We start from the raw sequence: 18,972 nt of genomic DNA, 5'->3' as shown, positions 1-18,972 counted from the left end.
CTGCCATCCATGGGGGGGTCTGGGTATCCATGCACTTCCTCTAACCTGAAATCTTCTCTCTACGCCCATTGTCTGTCTACTCAAATTCTGTCCTTCCGAAGCAGAGCAGTGGGAGAGAAAGCAGACTTGGAGGCAAATGACCAGGACCCCAGTCCCGGCGCTGGCCCTGGCCCGTGACCCTGGAATGGCCCATTCTGGGTCCAAGTGCTTTACTTTTAAATGATGATAATAAGCCCTGACCTCCCCTGCTGGGGTCCTGTCAGGATCAAATAACAGTTCACACTAATTGAGCACATGCCTTTTGTGCCAGGGGGTTTATATGCCCCTCCTTCCCTCATCTCCACAGCCTCGCGCCGTTTTCATTCCTGTTTCACAGAGGAAGAAACAGGCATGGAGAATTAAGGCTACTTGAGCCTGCCCTTCACCACAGCTTTGGCGGCTTTCTCTGAGCCGAAGGATGCGACAACATTCTGTAACATGCTGCACTGCACAACCTGGCCACATCCAGCTCTTCTCCTTGCTTCACGAAGGCCAACATCTTTTACACCTGAGGCTTTGCATAAGCTCCTCCCTCAGCCTGGCATGTCATTCCTTCTACTCTCTACCCTCAAGATCTCTGGACAAAGATGGCCTTCGTTCCCTCCCATATTTCTTTCTGCTTCCCCTGTAACTATGGCAATTCTTCCTTGGGTTAAAAATTAGTTCCCCCACTGGGGGCACCTGGAGGGCTGAGCCCCCAGATCACTCATCTCTGTAGCCCAAGGTCTGGGACACGGGATAGGCTGGATAAACAAGTGCTGAACAAATGCATGAAGTTACTCAAGGCCCCAAGGAAGCCCACCCTTCCAGGAAGCTCTCCCTGATGACATGGACTCACAGCAGTCTCTTTCCTCTCCAAAACTGACTTAACTGCCCACCCCCCCACTTTTCTTGGGGGTATTTCTGTTCCCGAGGCGGGGCCAATGGGGTAAAATCCTATCTTCCCATTGCCCACAGCCCAGGAGGCAACACAGAGAAGCTGTTGGACGTGCTGGAAATCAGTGCTCATAGGATCTTTCCCCCAGAATTAATTTGCTCTCATACTCTCAGACGGTGACATGAACACCCACTATATCCAGCCGTTCCAAAGTTGCCCCATCTCTCCCACACCCTCCCAACCTAGACTGCTCCCCTTTCTGGGCGTCCCCAGACCCCAGGGCTTTAGTCTCCTTCCCGAGTGCCTTTAATCATAGTAACTAATGTATGCTCAACACTGAATCATGTTCACAGTCCTTAGCACGCCCTGAAGGTAAATACTCCTATACTCATTTTACAAAGAGGCAAGTTGAGGCTCAGAAGGGTTAACTATTTGCCCAAGAGCACACAGCAGAGGAGGGATAAAGCCAGGATTGGATGTGGAGTCTGTCAGACCCCAAACCCTGCAGCGCTCACTCTGGTCCACCCCCTGGAGCTGAGCCTTGAAACCAGTGTTCCAAGGAGAGCAGGAGGAGAAGGCTCAGAGTGAACACAAAATAAAGAGTGGCAGGGGAAAGGGCTTCCACCTGCACAAGAATTTTACCAGAAAGCCATGTCCAAGCACCACCCCCCAAGCATTTCAGAGACCCCTCTCCCCACACACAGCTTCCTCCTTCCACTGGCCCAGCCCCTGGCTTCAGCAAAGCACCCTCATTAGATAAAGGCTCTGTCTACCTAGAAGTCTCAGAACAGGTTGGGGGTTGAGCGCCTGAGGCGGGGCAGAGCAAGAGCAGAAGAGGAGGATGGGGTGCCCGAGGGCTTGCCCAGGGCCCTGTCTCTGCTGTGTTGACAGATGCAACTACTATTTTGGAGATAAAGCAGAGTGATGTTGGAGGTGGTTGGGACCACATCTGCCAGCGCGCTCCCATTCTGACCCCGCCCCCTCCCACCTGATTCTGCACCAGGACTACTTATGCCCCAGCACACAGCCCCCCCGCCCCGCTCCCACGTGCCCCCCCATCCTTTGGTGGCTGCAGGATGATGCTCCAGGTGGAGAGCAGTGAAAGCTGGAGTCACAGGTTTCTTGGGGAGGTGGAAACCCTTTCCCCTGCTGCTCTTTATTTTGTGTTCACTCAGTGTCTTTCTTCTCTTCCTGCTCTCCTTGGAGAGACTTGTTTCAAAGAGGCTCAGCTTCGGGGGCGTGGAATGGAGAGAGCGCTGCAGGGTTCGGGGTCTTACGGACTCCCAGCCCAATCCTGGCCTTCCTTCTTCTCTGCTGAGCAGGTGGAAATGGAGCGAGGTGGGAGGGCACTTACAGGTGCAGAGCCTACCAGCCCCAGGGTTATTTGGGCATGGGAAAGGGGGGACCGATTTGGCGCCTATCCCTCCTCGCTTCCTCCTGTCGACCCAGCACACACACACATACACACACACACACACAAAGAGAGCCAGAAAAAGGCATAGTCGGGAGAGCGCAACAGAAAACCAATGAGCTAAACTCTGAACCCCAGACGGCCAGGCAAAGTGCCAGGTCTCCTGTCATGATGCATTTTCTGCGCTCTCTCCACACTAAAACTCCCTGCTCCAGGCCACCCACCTTGGGAATGGGGGCAGCTCATGTCTTGCTACAGGAGAAAAGAAAATGAGATGGGCGGGTAGAAGGAAAAAAGAAAAAGAAGGGGAAAAGCCAGATACTCATCTCCCAGGGAAGCTGGGCTTTGGCCCCACCCCCACGTGCTCCCGACTGACTGTCGCTCTGAGCGTCCTTCAGAAAGCCTCGGAGGCGCCCGCAACCCCTCTGGCCTCACCTGGCTGGGAGCAAGGCTGGGGAAAGAAGGAGGCTTGAGGGGAATTGTTTTGGAAAGTTACAAGTCGCTGAAAATAGGGGCTCAGCACGAGCAAGCCTCCTCAACCTTGACTGTAATAAAAACAGATAATGCGTGAGTGAGCTAGGGAGAGAGCGCTGGCAGGGGCCGCAGAGCCTGGCTGGATGCAGACAGTTTAGGATTCAGAGAAGATGCCAAGTGAGTAAACAGCGAATGAAGGATTATCTGGATGGGTCAGGAGCTGTTCCAGCAAGAAATTGGATGGGGACATGTCAGGATCCACGAGCACTCTGACTCCTCATCAGGGAGCGGGGCCTGGCGAGCTACGAGGGCCTCATCCACCCCTTCTCTACCTCTCCTCCCTCTTCCAGCAGAGAGCATGGCCTTGGTAATAATGGTTTACATTTGCTCAGTGCAGCACAGTTTACAAAGTGCTCCAGAGTTTACTGAGGGTTTTGCATCCATTGTTGTGTTTAATGGAGGTGACGTAGGTATCTTCTCCCTGGTGACCCCCGCCCCTCATCACAGCCACCTTCACCTCCCACAATCCCTGGCATAGGAAAGTCTGCATATCTGGCTTCTGCCTTTAGCCTCAAAAGAGGGGGAGAGGGAAACAGACCATCTGCAGACCCCAGAAAGCTACTGAGCCCAGAAGTCATGAGGGTCAAAGCCATTCAGGAGGAACAGGGCCAGGTGCCAGCTCAGAGCAGGGAGCCCAAGCGGAAGGGTGTCCAGCCAGAAGTCAGCCTGGAACCTGCCATCCGGCCACCTACCCCATCCCAAAGCTGATGAGTTGCCCGGGCAGTCATGAAAATAGTCACATCCACTGGAGCAGCAGGAGCCCAGAAGAGGAGGAGCTCAGATGGAGGGCCGCTCCACCAGGAGTGTGGGGTGGGGGCAGGATCAGGGACGTGTGATGATTAAGTGCAGGCCTTGACCACTAGTTACTCCTATGAATAATACATTATTGTGCCTTGGCCTAAATCAGCATCTTATTGTTATTAATAATACACGGCTGCAAAGAAGCTGGGGTGGGAGTAGAGAGCGATATTTTATTTGAGAATCTCAGAGCACTTAAGAGTCCCTCATGTTAATGACTTGATCTTACCTCCCCACGTCACAGACTTCCTTACAGCCTGGGTACCTGTTCTGCCCTGATACCCTCCCACCTGAGGAAAGCCATAGGGGCTAGGCATCTTCCATCCTAATATTCAGATTATTGACCTGGGGTTTTGACGGGGCAGAGATACACTTAACCTTTGTCAGCTTGAGAACTTTTAGGGATGCAACATAATGGGGGGCTGCTCCCAGAGGTGTTTGGGAAGGAGGGGGATCACTAGTGGGAATTTGGTTGTGGGAGTGATGTGTGGAAAGAGACCACTGGGGATCTGGGTCCAGTTCTGCCACCCACTGTGTCACTATGACTGTGTGACCTTAGGTACATCACTCAGTTCTCTGGTCCTAAATCGCCTTGTTAGAATACAGGGTATCTGAGCTTCCCCTTCAGAGGTGTCGTTCTACCCTGTTCAGATTATAATCTGCATCACAATCAGGATAGAGCTACCGAACACGCACCCTGACCTCTGTCCGCGGTGCTGAACCAGCCACCAGCCACTGTCCGTGGTGCTGAAACAGGACTCAGTTCTCGGACAGAGCCCTCTTCCAGGCTACTCTTTGCATTGTCCCTGGCGAGCAGGATTCGACCAACTTGAACCCTTTCCGGGACTCTAACACAATGATCCCACCTTCCGCTGCCAATTCTTCTCTGATCAGCCTTAAGCTGAAATTCGCTGGCAGGGTCTCAGAGACCAATCCACCTTAATAGCTCCCTTTCCCCCCTGGGTGAGGTCCCCAGTTGGCAGTCCAGCATGAGATAAAAAGAGCCTCCCTGCCATTGTAAAAGCCACATCCCATTTCCTCAAGGGGAGCTTGCCATACTGCCTTCTGGAGGTTGGTGTGGTTATTGCTCTCAGAGCGGGAGCACAGAAGGTCCCAGTGATGGTGCTGGGTGAATGGGGAAGAAGCGGCAGACTGTCCCGGCCCCCACCACCCACTCACCCCTCCCCGAGCAATCTGGAGCTTTGAGCTTACAGTGCTGCCCGACATCCATGCTCCACACTGTCCAGCTGTGTCCCGGCGGCTTTGGGGCACCATGCTGCCCAGTTCCCAGGGAAGACTCAACCCAGCTGGCTAACCCAGGCCAGGTGGAATTTCTTGCTCCCTCCCCCTTCTTGCAATTTCCTCCCATTGCGGGGCCAGTCCTACCAAGATGAACACAGAGGCCTGCAATATCCCTTCTCCAGAGAGACTCCCTACCTCACATCCACCCAAATAAGAAGCTTGCCCACAACTCCTACCTAGAAAAAAGTGGGAGTCAGAGGGGAGGGCCACACCTGCAACCCACTCCTGTCCCCCTGCCCCACAGGTAGGTGCTCTTTGAGAAGCAGATCTGCTGGTGTTTCTAGGAGCTGCTTGATATTAGCCTCTCTGGGTGTAAAAATTCCCCTCTAAAAACAAAAGCAAAGCACATAAAACCACCTGAAGACAACACTCAAAATCATAGCTTCTCTGGGTCCAGGCAGTGAGTAAAGATAATAGCCTTTAATTACAGTAGATACTATAGCCAATGTCATTTATTGAGCACTTACAACCAGCAAGCACTATAGTAAGAGCTCTGCCAATGTTATCTCATTTAGCCTTACAACCCCCTTGGTAGGAAATACAATGATCAGCATCCTACAGATGGCGAAAGTGGGGTTCAGAGAGGTGAGGTGGCCACTCGGCATGGGGCAGCAGGTGAGTGTTGAGGCTGGCATGGGAAACCACATCTGCTTGCCTTTAATGTTGCAGCTCAGCTGGATCCACCTGTTCTGGAAGCCTCACTGTTGCCCCTCAGGTGTTTCCAAGACCACCCCTCCACCATCCTCACATCTTAGCTGAGAGCCACGTGGAGGAAGACAGTAATGTTCATACTCCTGCTGCACTTTATGGTCTGCAAAGTGGTTTTATAGCCACTGTCTGAATTGACCCTTGTGATACTGAGGACCTCGTTTGATTTTGCAGGGGAGAAAACTAAGGCTCAAAGGAGTAAGTGGCTTGCCCCGTCACACGGTGAGGAGTGAAGCCAGCACTCAGGCGAAGGTGGAGGGACTCCCAGCCCAGTGCTATCCGCTCTCCTCGCCCAGACTGGCATCCTGGGAGCAAGCCAGGGAGGGGCTCTATAGGTCTTCATCTCCTGGGGGGCTTCCTGAGGCCCTGGCCTGGGTTACTTCCCTCCTCCTGTCCCCGAGGGGCCATGAGTGGCCTTGGCTCTAACTTGGAGTCTCGATTTCTCATTTTAAATGAAAAATTTTTTCCAGGCAATTACTTCCTGCTAATTAGGAGGCAAGGCTGCCAGTCCCTGGGCCCTGGGCTGACCCCTTTTCTCAACCCACAGGGGTGGAGGGTTGTTGAGGTACAAGGTAGCAGCGCCAGCCGCAGAAACTGCCTGGATTGGCCCCATCAGCTGAAGGAGGCCAGGAAACTTTTGAGGACAGCAGGGGTGGGGGCCAGTGGGGGAGCAAGAAGTGCCAAAGGACTGGAAGGAGAGAGGCAGGATGCTGGGGAAGGAGGCGCTCTGAAGTGGGAGAGACAGGGGACGAGAGGCTGGAAGGAGACTAGACATGACATGCAGAGTAAGTGGGAGACCTAGGCTCGGGAGCGGCAGGGGAAGCCAGGAAGATCCAGAGAAATGGGGACACGTGCCATGTCCTAGGAAGGAAAGAGGAGGAACCTCAGGAAGCAGAGAGACAGAGGAAGGGGGGAAATATCCCCTCTGCAAGGGGAGGGGAAGGAAGAAAGCACCCTGAAAAATGGTCAAGATGACAGCAGCGGGAGAGGCAGAGACGGAGAGATACTGGGAGACTCCACGAAGGGAAAGGAGAGGGGAAGGACAGGGAGGAAGGAGGAACTGCTGGAGGAAAGCCCTGAGGAGAAGGGGAGGAGAGCAGGGGAGGACGGCTGGAGTGGTAGCTCCCAGGGCCCCAAGAAGGGCTCTCTCTACGTCATTGTCCTTGAGCCTCCCCCAATGTCAGTGCCCAGCCAGTCGGGCCGGCATGCCCTCCTACGCACCCACAGGTACGGGCAGGCATGATGGCAGGCGACCAGCCAGCTCAGGCCCCAGATGCTCCACCCACCCAGGGCAGCTGGCCCATCTCTCTCCTTGCCAACCTGCCACCCCCTCCGGGGGGCTGTGCCAGGGACCCTTCTGGGTCACAGAGCAACATGGGCAGGATGCTCTGGGACTGTGTGGTCCTGCCTCCCCAATTTACAAAGGGTGGATCAAGGCCCAGAGAGTTAATGGTGCTTGTCCAAGGTCATGTAGCAAGTGGGTGGCGAGGCCAGATAGAGAGGGCTCAGGAGCTAAGTCCCAGTGGTGGGTCCTGTTCCCTCTTGGGCGAAGCCAATAACAGAAGACAAAGACAGGTCCTGGTTGCCAGCACGTCCATCCCTGATCAAGTTAAGCCCTGTGGAGTATGGGGCAGCAGACGGAAGTGGGCAAGGGTACACAAGGGCTGGAAGGGAGGCATAGAAAGTCACTATTTATGGAGCACCGGGTGGGAGGGTTCTGCATTGGTTATAATTGCAGCTGACATTACTGAGCGCTTACTAGGTACAGCCTTCCAGCCACTTACGATGTTATGTGCAGGATCTCATTTAACTCCCACAATAACCCTATAAAGTAGGTATTACTATTGTTCCATTAGAGGGAGAAACAGAGACTCAGGGGTAATTGGCCAAGTCCACAGGCTGACCGGTGGTTCTAACTCGGGTGGCTGGCCACTGCCCCGAGGACCCCTCCATCCTGGCATTACCGAATGATGCTCAGATCCCTGAGTTCCCAGGATCCCAGCCCAGCCCTGCTGGGATCTAGGCCCCAGATGTCAATGGGGTTACAATCCTGTGTTGCAGGGGCTTCTTGTGGCTTAAAAGGGCCCGTGTCATGAGGTCCCAGAGTTGAACAAGCCCTGTCTTAAGGTGCTGGAATCTGGGTTCTAGTCCTGGCTCTGCCACTAACTTACTGTGTGACTTTGGGCAGCTTATTTGCCCTCTTTGAACTTGGTGCTCCCACCTGTATCATCGAAAGGGAGGACCAGACAATAAGAACTTGTACACAGATGGTGCTTACTCTGTGACAGGCTCCGTTCTAGGCAGCTTATACACATCAACGTGTCAAACCCTCGCAGCCACCCTGGGAAGTAGGTGCTATTGGTGTCCCCATTTTACAGATGGGGACATCCATCAGTGAAAGGTGAATTAACTTGACCAGTGTCACAGAGCTAATCGATATATGGCAGATCTGGGGTGTGAACCCCATTATTTTTGATCCAGAGCTCTTGCCCTGGTTTTCCCTCCACATTTTTTCCCTAATGACTCTCAGATCCTACTTGGTGCCCTGTAGAGGCACATGTGCCATTATGTTTCCACATGAGAAGCACATGCATGATCGTGTGTCTGCATGCCATGCCATGTGTTTGATTCCACACCTGCTCCCATGCTTCCACATACTTGCTGTCTGGAACAGCCATGCTCGGTCATACATCTCCACGAGCATTCCGGCACCAAGAACGGGTCAGCTCCAGCAGGTCCATATGCACACACTGCCGCCCCCCCTTTCTGGGCACTGGCTGGCTCGCGGGGGCTGTGCCATGGCTCAGCGCTCAGCCACGTGGCAGTGACGTGGGTTACCACACCCCTTCTCGTCTGCCCCCCGCTAGTGCCTGGGTGACTCACACGTCACATCTTGCACCTGCCGGCACCCCCATCCGTGCTGCTTTCCTCACACTTCTCCCCTCCCAGAAGCAGGCACCTTCTCCAGGAAGGAAGCAGGCACAAGCCCAGCGCCCACGGCCTGAAGATGCCAGCCAGCTGGGTGGTGTAGAGGGAAACAGAGGCGTTGGCCGGAGGCTCTGGGGGCCCTGGGTGCACAGTACCTGTCTGAGACTGAGCCTTCTGTTAGGTCTGAGTACCAGAGTTTTCAAGACCCTACAGAAAACCCCCCTTTATCACTGCCAGATATGGGGCCAGATGGGGGACTTGTGGACCTCTGCCCATCCTTCTCAGGCAGGACCGGGGGGTCGCAAGGGCTTCTATGGCCAAGTTATCACTGTACCCCCACCACCCCATCTCTGGTCCCTGCTCTCTCCTCCCCCTGCCCAAGCATTTCGGAGTTCTGGGTATTTTTAGGCCTCAGCTGACAGGCTGTGAAATCACTCCCTTCGCACCTCCCCAACCAGGCGGGGGCTGGAGAGGGAGGAATGGGGTTGGGGGGGCACACAGCCAATTCATCAGGCTCCTCCAGGGCTGGCAGGTGCCAAGCAGGGAGTGAGGGATGCCTCCTCTGAGTGAGAGGATCCTTCCACGGTGCCTGTAGAGAGGAGACAGGGTGGGAAGGAGGCTCTGCCCCACTCCAGGGACCTGAGAACAAAGGGTTCAGGGGACATCTTGAGCACTGAGGGAGGCCCTGGGGACACCCTCTGAGTCCAGCTCTGCCGCCAGTACCAATTTCCGGCACTCCCTTCCAAGTGACGGGCTGAGAGACAGGCTGGCCTGGATCCTAGTGGGATAAGGGGGGCACCAGGCAGTGTGGGCCAGTGGTTAGAGCCGAGGCTTTGGAGTGAGGCTCACCTGAAATCTCATCCCTGTTCTACTGAGTGACGTGGTGAGACACTCCGCCTCTCTGGGCCTCAGTTTCCTCATCTGTACAACAGTGATAACGGTATCTCCCTTACAGGACTGCTGTGAAGACCAAATGAAGTGATGTATGTGAGCAACACTGTGGTCTGAGGACCGACCAGGCACTGCCAGAAGATTCTCCCTTGCCACTTCCCACAACCGGCCTCTCCTCCTGACCGCTCCTTCTCTGGGCTGCTTTCTTCACTGCGGAGCAGCCTATTGTTCATCCCGGCATCAGGCCCTCTTGGTGCTCACCTGACCCTCCCCTCAAGGGGAACAAATCCCCAGCTAAGGTGCGTAGGCAATGTAGGCCATCCCTGCCTCCCTGCTTCCCACTGCAGGGTACGCATATGCATTATATGTGCACATGGACCCAAATACCAATGCATGAGAGTGCTGTCAGCGCCTAGATGTAAGATGTTTACCCAGGGCAACCTCCTAGGGAAGTGAGAAGACATACACACACCCTGATGTGAATGGGCCACTGTGTCAGGGGCCACGGGCACAGAGGGGCGGCGGTGGGGGCCCGCCTAGTTGCCGTGGAAACAGGTTGGCTCTGGAGCTCAGGCCTGGCAGCTGGAGTGAGCCACGTGGCTCTTCCAGGCCTGGTCCTGATGCCCACGGTGAGGGGCGGGGTACAGATCCAAACCTCAGGAGCATTAGCTGTGTCCACTGGGCCCTGAGCCCCCCTTCCTTGCTGGGTATGGTCCATCCATGGAAGAGAACGGCTGGAAAGCCACCCATGGCTCTCCGTTGCTTTATTTTCTTTTGAATCTAACTTTTCCATTTCAGAATGCCAGGACCTTCATAACCGGGCCTCTCTGCCCTTTCCCAGGCCCTACCCCTCACAGCCACCCCCGAAGGCCTCCCTTCCAGCCACACTCAAACACTCGCTGCTCCCTCACCCGGCCAAGACTTGTCACACCTCCAGGCCATTGCCTGTGCTGTCCCCTTCACACCGAATGCCTCACCCCTGCTCGCTCACGGCAAACTCTTATTCTCCCTTCAGGACCCAAGGCTCTGGACCCGAAGCTCGCACTCGGGTCTGGTGGTGTGGCTGGAATCTCAGACGGACTTTTAATTGCAAGGTCCTCCTCACCCCAAGCTCTTCTGACGGTAACTGACTGACACTGCCTAGCGGAAGCCCTCCCTGCTCCTCCTCCGCCAGGGCCGAAGCCAGGCTCGTCCTCCTCGGAGCTTCCGGAACCTTCATCCCACACATCAATCACTGGGCTCGGGATAATGCCGATAACAGCTGCCGTTGGCTGAGTGTTTACTATGGCTGGGCTCTCTGCTGAAGATGTTTCCTGCCTTATCTTGCCTCATCCTCCAACCCTGTGGGAGGTAAGAACCATCATCATACCCATTTACCAGAGGAGGAAACTGAGGCAAGAGTGGTAGCGTACCTTGCTTCTGAGACACAGAGGCAAGAGTCTCTGCCGGGGTTTGAACAGACTGCTGTTTGACCCCAGAGACCTGGCTTAAGCAAGCCGACTCCTGCCGCACAGATGTATGTGCTTAGCACATACTGAGCGCTCTGCAAGTAAGTACCTGCTATTATTGCACTATTGTTATTGTAAGGGGAAGGAACAGGATATGTTGAGCGACCTGAGAGGGCTTCCTTAGACAGCACCCTTTATAAAACCTGAAATCCCCGTTCCTGGAGAAAGAGGTAAGGTCTCAGAGGAGCCCTGAGCTGCCATGGGGGTCAGGATGGTAAACAGGTGTGCAGGGAGCCCCAATATCTGGACCTGGTGGACCTGGGGAGCCAGGGGTGCCTGAATGAGCAAATGCTCGAAAGGGCCACAGGGGCCCAGCTGGGCAGAGTAGGAGCGGGCCCCCCGGCGCTGACTGAGCTGGCCACCACTCTCCGGCCCCGCTGACACCACCCTGTGGTAATGAGACGGATCCAATTTGTACCCACGGCCCCGCCGGGAGCAGCTGCCGCGGCAGGGTTTGAAGTAATTTAATTGGACATATTAGCCACACAGCTCTCTCCTCCACTCCCCTCGTGCAGGGCCTCACGCAGGCACTCTCGTGGCCTCCCACACCCCAGGCCAGCCCCCCCAGCCTGGGGGCGGGGTGCACGCTGCACCAGCCAGCACCGTGAGACCCCCACCTGTGAGGACCGATCCCTTGGCACCCTCCCTCTTTCATTCCCAGGGCTTCTGGGAATCCAGAACCAGAGGGCCGGCCGGGCTCTGTAGGGCCCAAGTTCCTCGCTTTCTCTGATGCAGGCGGAACTATGGGAGCCCCGGGGGCTGAAGCTCAGATCCGTCCCTCCTGTCTCCTCTGACGGGCGGAACAGAGCAGGTCACTCCCTCTTCTTCCCCAGCCAGCCTAAGAGCCCCCAGCTCTCTGCACCCCACGAAGGGCATTGAAGGAGCAGGGCTGCCAAGATGGGGGCGGGTAGTCTTCCTTTCAGGGCTCTGAGGGAGGGGTGTACACACACGCACAGAATCAGACAGAGTCACAAACACCCAAACGCTGCCCAGTTAGATCCACACACAAGCACACACAAACACACAGAGGCTGACCGACCCGCATGATGGTGTGGAAACGCCTGTACCCACACACACCAAAGCGCCAGCACCCGCGTCCGTACTCCCGCATGCCGCACAGCCAGGTGAGGCCCTGCTCCCTGAAGATGGAGTCCTCTGAGGCAGGCAAGCCGGCAGGTGGGAGGGCGTGGCGGGGGGGGCCAGGCAGGGTCCCTGGAGGGCACAGGCCCTGCCTGGCTGGGGACAGAGGCCCAGTGCTGGGGAAGCGCCCTCTTCCAAAGCTTCCCATCACAGCTCCCTGCGTACCTCCACGCACCTTGCCACAAATACATTCATTAGCTGCTGTTTACAACGGGCACAGTGCTCAGCTGAGCACAGCTATTAGTGGCCCGTCAGCTGCCACCTGCACCTCACCGCACACAGGTACACACCCAGCACGGTGCTTCTCCCCACTGGCCCCGCGATCCAAGTGGGTTCCCAGTCCAGCCCGGCAGGCGACACATCTTCCCCAGCGGCCCCACCGGGTGGGGCCCCCTGGAGAAGGCCCAGCATGGCAGCCCACGTTCCAGCCCACTGGGTCCAGAGTTCCAGACGCCGGCTCTGGGCGCCATCCAGCCCCTTCCACAGGTCCCATGCTGCCTGCCAACTCTGTTCCAACCCTGGGGGAATTCTGTCGGGTGAGACCAAAGCCCTACCCTCCAGACACGAGCTGGCCAGGGCCCAGCAAGGCCGCTGCCCCTGCTGCCTGGAAGGTCAGTGACTTCCATGTCCAAGGAACTGGCACAGTCCACCCGGCACCATTGGCTGGGGTTCCCTGGCAAGGTAGGCGGGTACCGGGCTGGGCCTGGCACAGGCTGGCCCTGGCACCTGGCCAGACCAGTGACTGCCCCAACGGAGAGCGCTGGCCTCGCCAGCTGCATGTGCCACCTGTGGGGCACTGCCCACGGCGCAGGGGGCTGGCTCCGTGCGGGGCTGCCCGTGCCCATGTGGGAGCCCCGGGGCCCCTGAGGAGGCGGTGCAGTCAACTCCTCTTCCAGCCAAGAGCCCTGCTCAGGGCTGGACCTCCCACCCTGCGAGAGGCCCCTCACCACTCCTCTCCCTGCTGTTCCGGCCTCACTCCCCTGGGGGAAGCAGTTATTGAAAACGGTCCATCAGACTCAATAAGGATTCAAAGTCCCTGAGCGAATAGGGGTGGGCAGGGAGTGGGAACGGGGAAAGGGAGGGGGAACCACCCACTCCTCTCTGCCTTTACCTAAGGACCTCCTGCAACAGCAGGGCTGGGGGGCGGGGGAAGGGACGGCCTGCCGCTGACCCACTATGTTGTCTTCCGTGCCCCTTGGGCCTGAGCTTGGGGTCAGCAAGGGGCAGGCCCCAACTGTCCAGGGTCTGTCTTTGCTCACCTGACACCCATGTGTCCCTGCATCTCCCAGCTGTCCCTCCCTTGTCACCTCCTGATCTGTGTGTTCCCAACCCAGTCCAGCCCATTCTAGCCCCTCTTCCTCAACTAGGAGGGGCTTTAAGGCTGTCTTCCTCCCCACCATCCCACAGTCCTTGAGCACCCAGCCCATGGGTCAAGCTGTCCCCACAAGGCCCCAGAGCAGCATGAGCCAAAGCCAAGGGGACTCTGTCTCCATAGGAAACACTATAGCTTGGGAGCACTGGCTGCCCTAACCCAAGTCCCACAGAAGCCACCCCTCCCTCCCTGCATTTCAAACCTGCTCTGCCTCAGGTGCCCCTCTGGTCATGGCCTGTTGGAAGATCATTTGATCTTCAGTCCTAGACTCTGACCCAAGCCCAGAGAGAGGCAGGGAGGTCTGGGCCTGTGCAGATGGGGCAGGTGAGGGGTGGGGCGATGGGTGGTAGATGAGGGGTGGGGGAGAGTTTGTCAGTGAGATGGTTAGCAGAGCCAGGCAACCTCCTTGGACCATCTCACACCCCGGCCCTGCTCCCTAACCCTGATGGCCCTCCCAGCACACCCCTAATCGGTTCTTTCCGTCATACTCCTAACTGCTGCCCCACACATTGCCCAACAGCCAGAGGATGTCCAGTGGCCTGGGCAATCCCGTGGATCCTTCTGCCTCGAGAGGGGAGACCCACCGTGCCCAGGCCCCCTGGCCTGTGCAGCGTGCCCCCATACTCCCTAGGGATGATCTGCCTGGCAGAGTTGGCGTAGGGAGCAGAGCCCGCTAACAGGTGGAACAGATGAGACCTCGAGCACTGCGACCCCCAGGCACAAGCTCGCAGAGGCCTGGGTCGGGCAGGCCACCCTCAGGCCCTGACCTCTCTCCCCACACTGCTGTACAGGCTCAGACTTTCCCTCTCTGGCCCTGATCGCTCATTCACTGCAAGGTCACCTCTCCCTCCCTCCCTCCCTGCTGCCATCCTGCCTGCCCACTGCAACGCTGACCCCTGCAGGCCTGCTGAGGTCCTGCCTGGCCTGGGGACAGGCATCTGAGGGACACAGGGAGGCCTGGCCAGGCCAGCCTGGGAAGGAACAGAAGTAAGCTGAGTACAGGGAGAGGGCTACATGTCTAGCGCAGGCGGCAGAGGTGAGTTTGCAGGCATAGCTGGGGAAGGCCGGGCAGAGTACGGAGCAGAAGCTGATGGGAGTCTTTGTTCTTCACTGGGCTCTGGCTTTTTCCCACAGTCCCTTGCTTCAGGCTTGATAGCTCTGGAAGAGAACTGCCTGGGGCAGGGCCCCAAGTGGGAGGGGAACTGAGCCTGTCCTGTGGAGTAAGGATCTTTGCAGTAGGCTGAGCCCTATGGAGACACGCTGAGTGAGTGGGCTGTGAAGTGGGGGCGGGGTACTACAGGGACCCTATGGAAACAGCTTGGGTCATGGGGGAACAGGAGAGGACAGGAGATTAATGAAAAATGTTAAAGGACTGGGCCGCAGGTGTTCCTGGGAGTGGGATGAAGGGATGAGGATGTAAAAGGTACTGGCCCCTGGGGCACCAGAGAGACTAAATCACACAGGAATTAATTTGCGTGTCTCACTCCCACCTGATGCCAGGCGAAGGAAAGCTGGGGGAACAGAAATGGGGGACACACAGCCCTGGCTGCGGGAGCAGAGCCTGGGGGGCCTGGGGTGGGCTGGGGGTGGTGGTGAGGGGAAGTCTAGCCTGGACCTGTAGGGGTTATAGGAGGTAGGCAGGGACGCTGGGGGCAGAGGCCAGAGTGAGGTTGCTGGTCCCACAGGGACCCCCAGGGGACTAGGGGAAAAAGCGGACTCTGTCGTCTTCAGGCTATGACTGAGCCCACCTAGCCCAGTGCGCACACCAGAGAGAAGCAGACCGCAGGCCGGCCTGTTCCCCAGAGCTGCCCCTGCCATGGCGCTGAGGGGCCCTGCAGCTACAGCAGGAGTGGGCAAGACAGGTGTCCACCGCAGACAGGGAGGCCCTTTTGCGGGGGGGGAGAGGGAAAGGTCTAGGCCCTTGGTCTAGAAGATGCCAAACAGGCAAAGTGGGCCTCTGTGGAGGGGGCAGATGTGCCTGAAGGAGGGCTGATGTCATGGTGCCCAGGCCTGGGAGCGAAGAGGAGGGTCGGAGAGGGGAGGAGGGCACACCCCCGGCCACCGACCTAACAGGAGAGGGGAGGCTGCCTGCCTAGCCAGCCAGGGGGAGAGAAGCGTCCTTTCTGCATCCCCCCTTTCCATCCTCATACCCCAGAGCTGGTCTCTGAACCAAGCTATTGGCTTCTGAGAGGGCGATCCAAGCAGGACAATGCCTCTGCCCTTGGCTCAAGTGCTGGCAGCTGGCAGCCTCCTGGGGGACGGTACCCCGGTAGGTAACCTGGGCCAGACAGGTGACGGGAGGGATCTCCAAAGGCAACGGCTCTTCGGCCGTCACCTACAGGACATGCATAGATGGGAATGAGGTTCCAGAGAGGGAGACCGAGTCTCTTTCACTGTTATACTGGCACACTGAGTGAGTGCAATGCCTGGCACCAGTAGGTGTCCCTCATTGGAGTCAGCTGCAATGACTTGCTGGTGGTGAGAGCTGACTCTTCAGGAGGCAAAGACAGGCTGAGGCTGCCCCCGGGGGGAAAGAGCAAAGCGGGGCTGGGGCCAGAGCAGGCAGAGCAGGTGCTCACTGAACTGCCCTCAAAAGCTTTGGGGCTCTAGGTCCCTTTTGTTGAGGGCCTTAGAGCTGTCCCCTCTCCCTGCCAAAGGCCTCTGGCCCCAGGACATAGGCATGGGTAACCGCAGAGACTCATCCTGGAGCAAGTCCTCTAGCTGGGTGTTGTGCTTTTAGCGTCAGAGAGAAACCCGGAGGCTGAGACCCTGCTGCCAGGACCAGCAGACTGGGAGTGCTGGGCCTGGGGTGGGGCACCCCAGGAGGGACCTGAGGCTGGCCTAGGCAGGAACCGCAGGGGACCTGCCTACAGGTGGGCACTGCGTGAGGAGGCGTCAGGAGCCGGAGGAGATGGCAGAGCAATTGCCCAAGGCAGGAAAAAAGGTTCCTGGCTTGGCTTCCAGGATGCCAGGATGCCGAGCAGACGTGGGCTCCAGGCCACTCCCCGGGCTCCAGCTCGGGAGAAATGCAAAGGAGCGCGGCCCCTCCCCCTCCCTCCCCCGACAGGACCGGAGTGAGTTTGGGGTTCTTGGCTTCCCCCCTCCCCAAGCCAAGGAGAACATTCCCCTGGCAACCCCATATTCACCGATCTCGGCTCGCTTTCCTTTCAGGTACTCCTGCCTCCCTCCTCAACGCTCCAGCGGTCCCTCCCCCCAGCCCCCTCCCCTGCTGCTGCACCAGATTCCCGCTTGCCCCCTGGCACCCTCTCAATTCACAGTTGGCACCGCCGATGTCACTCCAGTCCCCAGTGCCCGCAACCTTAGTCAAAAGCTTCCCGGGATCCTTGTCCTGGGGTCTCCCTGCGCTGGCACCTCTCCTTTCGGGGCACCGGTGCTGGGGACCCGGGGATGCCTGAGGGCACTGCCCGGCTCCCGCGGGGGCAGCGGCTCCTCGCTCCGCCACACACGTTGTCCTTGGACTGCTGGGGTTGGGGGGGGGAGGTCCTTGTGGGGACACTGCGAAGCTGACGCCGGGCATCCAGCCCGGCAGTGCTCAGACCACGGGATCCGGGTCCGAGTCGCTGTCGCTCAAGCCCGCGCCCCGGGGCTGGGATGACCCTGCGAGGAAGTCTGCGCGGCTCTGGCGGCCCCAAGCTGGGGCTCCGAGACGGCGCCCCGCGCTGCCAACGTCCGGCCCGCCGGTGCGGGGCGCCCCAGCCCGCGCGGGGCCGCGCTTACCTGGGCTGGCTGCCTCCGGGTCCCGGTACATGGTCCCCTCGTCGCCGGCTCCCTCCGGGCTCCTCAGAGCCGCCCGTGGCCGCGCGCTGCTCCGCCGCCGCTGCAGGGCATGGGGCCGGGCGACCCCCGGGGGCGGGTCCGAGGGCGGGGGCCGCGCGGGCTGCACTGAGCCGCGGAGCTGGGGAGCGGGGGCCGCCCGCCAGCCCTCCCGCCCGCCCGCCGAGCACGCTGCCGCCGCCGCCGCCGAGCCGCGCCGAGCCTCCTCCCTCCGGCTTGCGCGCCGCGTGTGCGCGCCGGAGCGTGTGTGAGTGTGTGTGTGTGTGAGTGTGTGTGTACGAGGCCGTTTGTGTGTGTGTGTGTGAGCGCGTGTGTGAGCGCGCCCGGGGCACCGCCGGCGCCGCCCGCCCGCCTGCTGCCCAGCGCCGCGGCCGCCGCCGCCGCCTGCGCCCGCTGCTGCCCGCTGCCGGCCGCGCGCCGCACTGCTGCTCGCGCCGGCTGCTGCCCGGAGCCGCCCCGAGGGCACTGCCGGCGCCCCGCGCCCCGCCCTCCCGCAGCCCCCGCGGAGAGGGCCCGGCGCCCTCCCGCTGGGCTCTTTGAGCCTGCGAGTCCCGCCGCACTGCGCGACTCACTCGGCCACTGCGCTCCTGCTGGCAGCGGCTTCGAACCCTCCGGAACCGCGGAGCCGGCCACCTCCTCCGAAGTGCCCTTTGACTCCGCTCCAAAAGGCGTGGAAATCCCATCCAGGTTTTCTAGTTGGTGGCTGTTCGAGGGCGTCAGCTCGGGACTCCGCACCGCGACGGTCGCGGGAGACGGGCTGGTGTGTACGAAAACCAGGAGTGGAGTTTCTCTTTTGCTAGGCTGAGCCAGGATCCGCTACTCTGGCCATTCTTCAAGCTTGCACACAGATGGAACCAAAAAGTCTAGGTTAGTCACCCTTGGTGCGGTACTAGGCCTAGTGACGCTTCCCATTTAACCCAGTCCCACGAAAGAAAACAGACCTTACAGCCTGTGCTCGTCCCTCTCCTGCACTGCTCCTACACTACCTGCTCCTCCTTTTCCTTGACCTTGCTTCAGTAGGTAGGAAGTCCTCTCTTGCCTTTCCAACCCTGGGGCTCTCTTGGCCCTCTCTGTCCCTCTGTTGGCTTAGCTCAGTCCAAATCTGGTGAAGCCTAGTTCTCCTTTCTGCAGAATTGGAACTGTATGATCATGTGGGCAGAGAAGGGCCCTTCTCCCCAAGCATTTGAAAGGCCTGGGACAAAATCATTGGTTGTTTCAGGTACAGAGACCTCGCTGTACACACCTATGCACCGAATCACAGACACACAAACACACTCCCACACAAGGAGATACCGACACTGAAGCATCACAAGGCACAGAGCCCGCTCCCACCCTGAATTGAAGGAGGTTGGCAGGAAGGCATAACCCCAGGCCTGCTGCAGCATGTTGCCCTCCCCTCCACTGAGAATGCAGTTCACAGATGACCCAGGCTTTCCAGAATCAAGGTTTCCTACGCCCACCCTGAGAAATTCACCTAACTAATTTTGTACTGCACAGCTCACGCCCAGCCTCACCTCTACCTTCCCAGAGCGCAGTGGGCAGCCAGCACCCACAGGGACAAACTTCCGTCTCGAGTCTCTCTCAACACACATGTGCACACACTCCATCCCCTTGAACTCACGTGCAGCTTGTCACACACGTACCTCCGCCCACAGGTTTCTGGTTGAGA

General features: G+C 58.4%; 1 protein-coding gene across 7 annotated transcripts in view; it reads right to left on the bottom strand.

Annotated features, from left to right (window-relative positions):
* Positions 1 to 17,349, bottom strand: part of SYT7 (synaptotagmin 7) — a 57,350-nt gene extending 40,001 nt beyond the window's left edge. For all 7 annotated transcript variants that reach the window (XM_054563616.1, XM_054563617.1, XM_054563618.1 and 4 more), the window contains exon 1: positions 17,247 to 17,349. In XM_054563616.1, the coding sequence (XP_054419591.1) occupies positions 17,247 to 17,277 (31 nt within the window). In that variant the 5' untranslated portion in view covers positions 17,278 to 17,349. The remainder of the gene's footprint in view (positions 1 to 17,246) is intronic.
* Between the last annotated feature and the right edge of the window lie 1,623 nt (positions 17,350 to 18,972).

This window comes from Pteronotus mesoamericanus, unplaced genomic scaffold, assembly GCF_021234165.1.
Source record: "Pteronotus mesoamericanus isolate MK-2021 breed Mesoamerican mustached bat unplaced genomic scaffold, CSHL_Meso_final scaffold_83, whole genome shotgun sequence".
NCBI lineage: Eukaryota > Metazoa > Chordata > Mammalia > Chiroptera > Mormoopidae > Pteronotus > Pteronotus mesoamericanus.
Note: the sequence above shows the minus strand (reverse complement) of the source record. Positions and strands in the feature narration are given on the sequence as shown.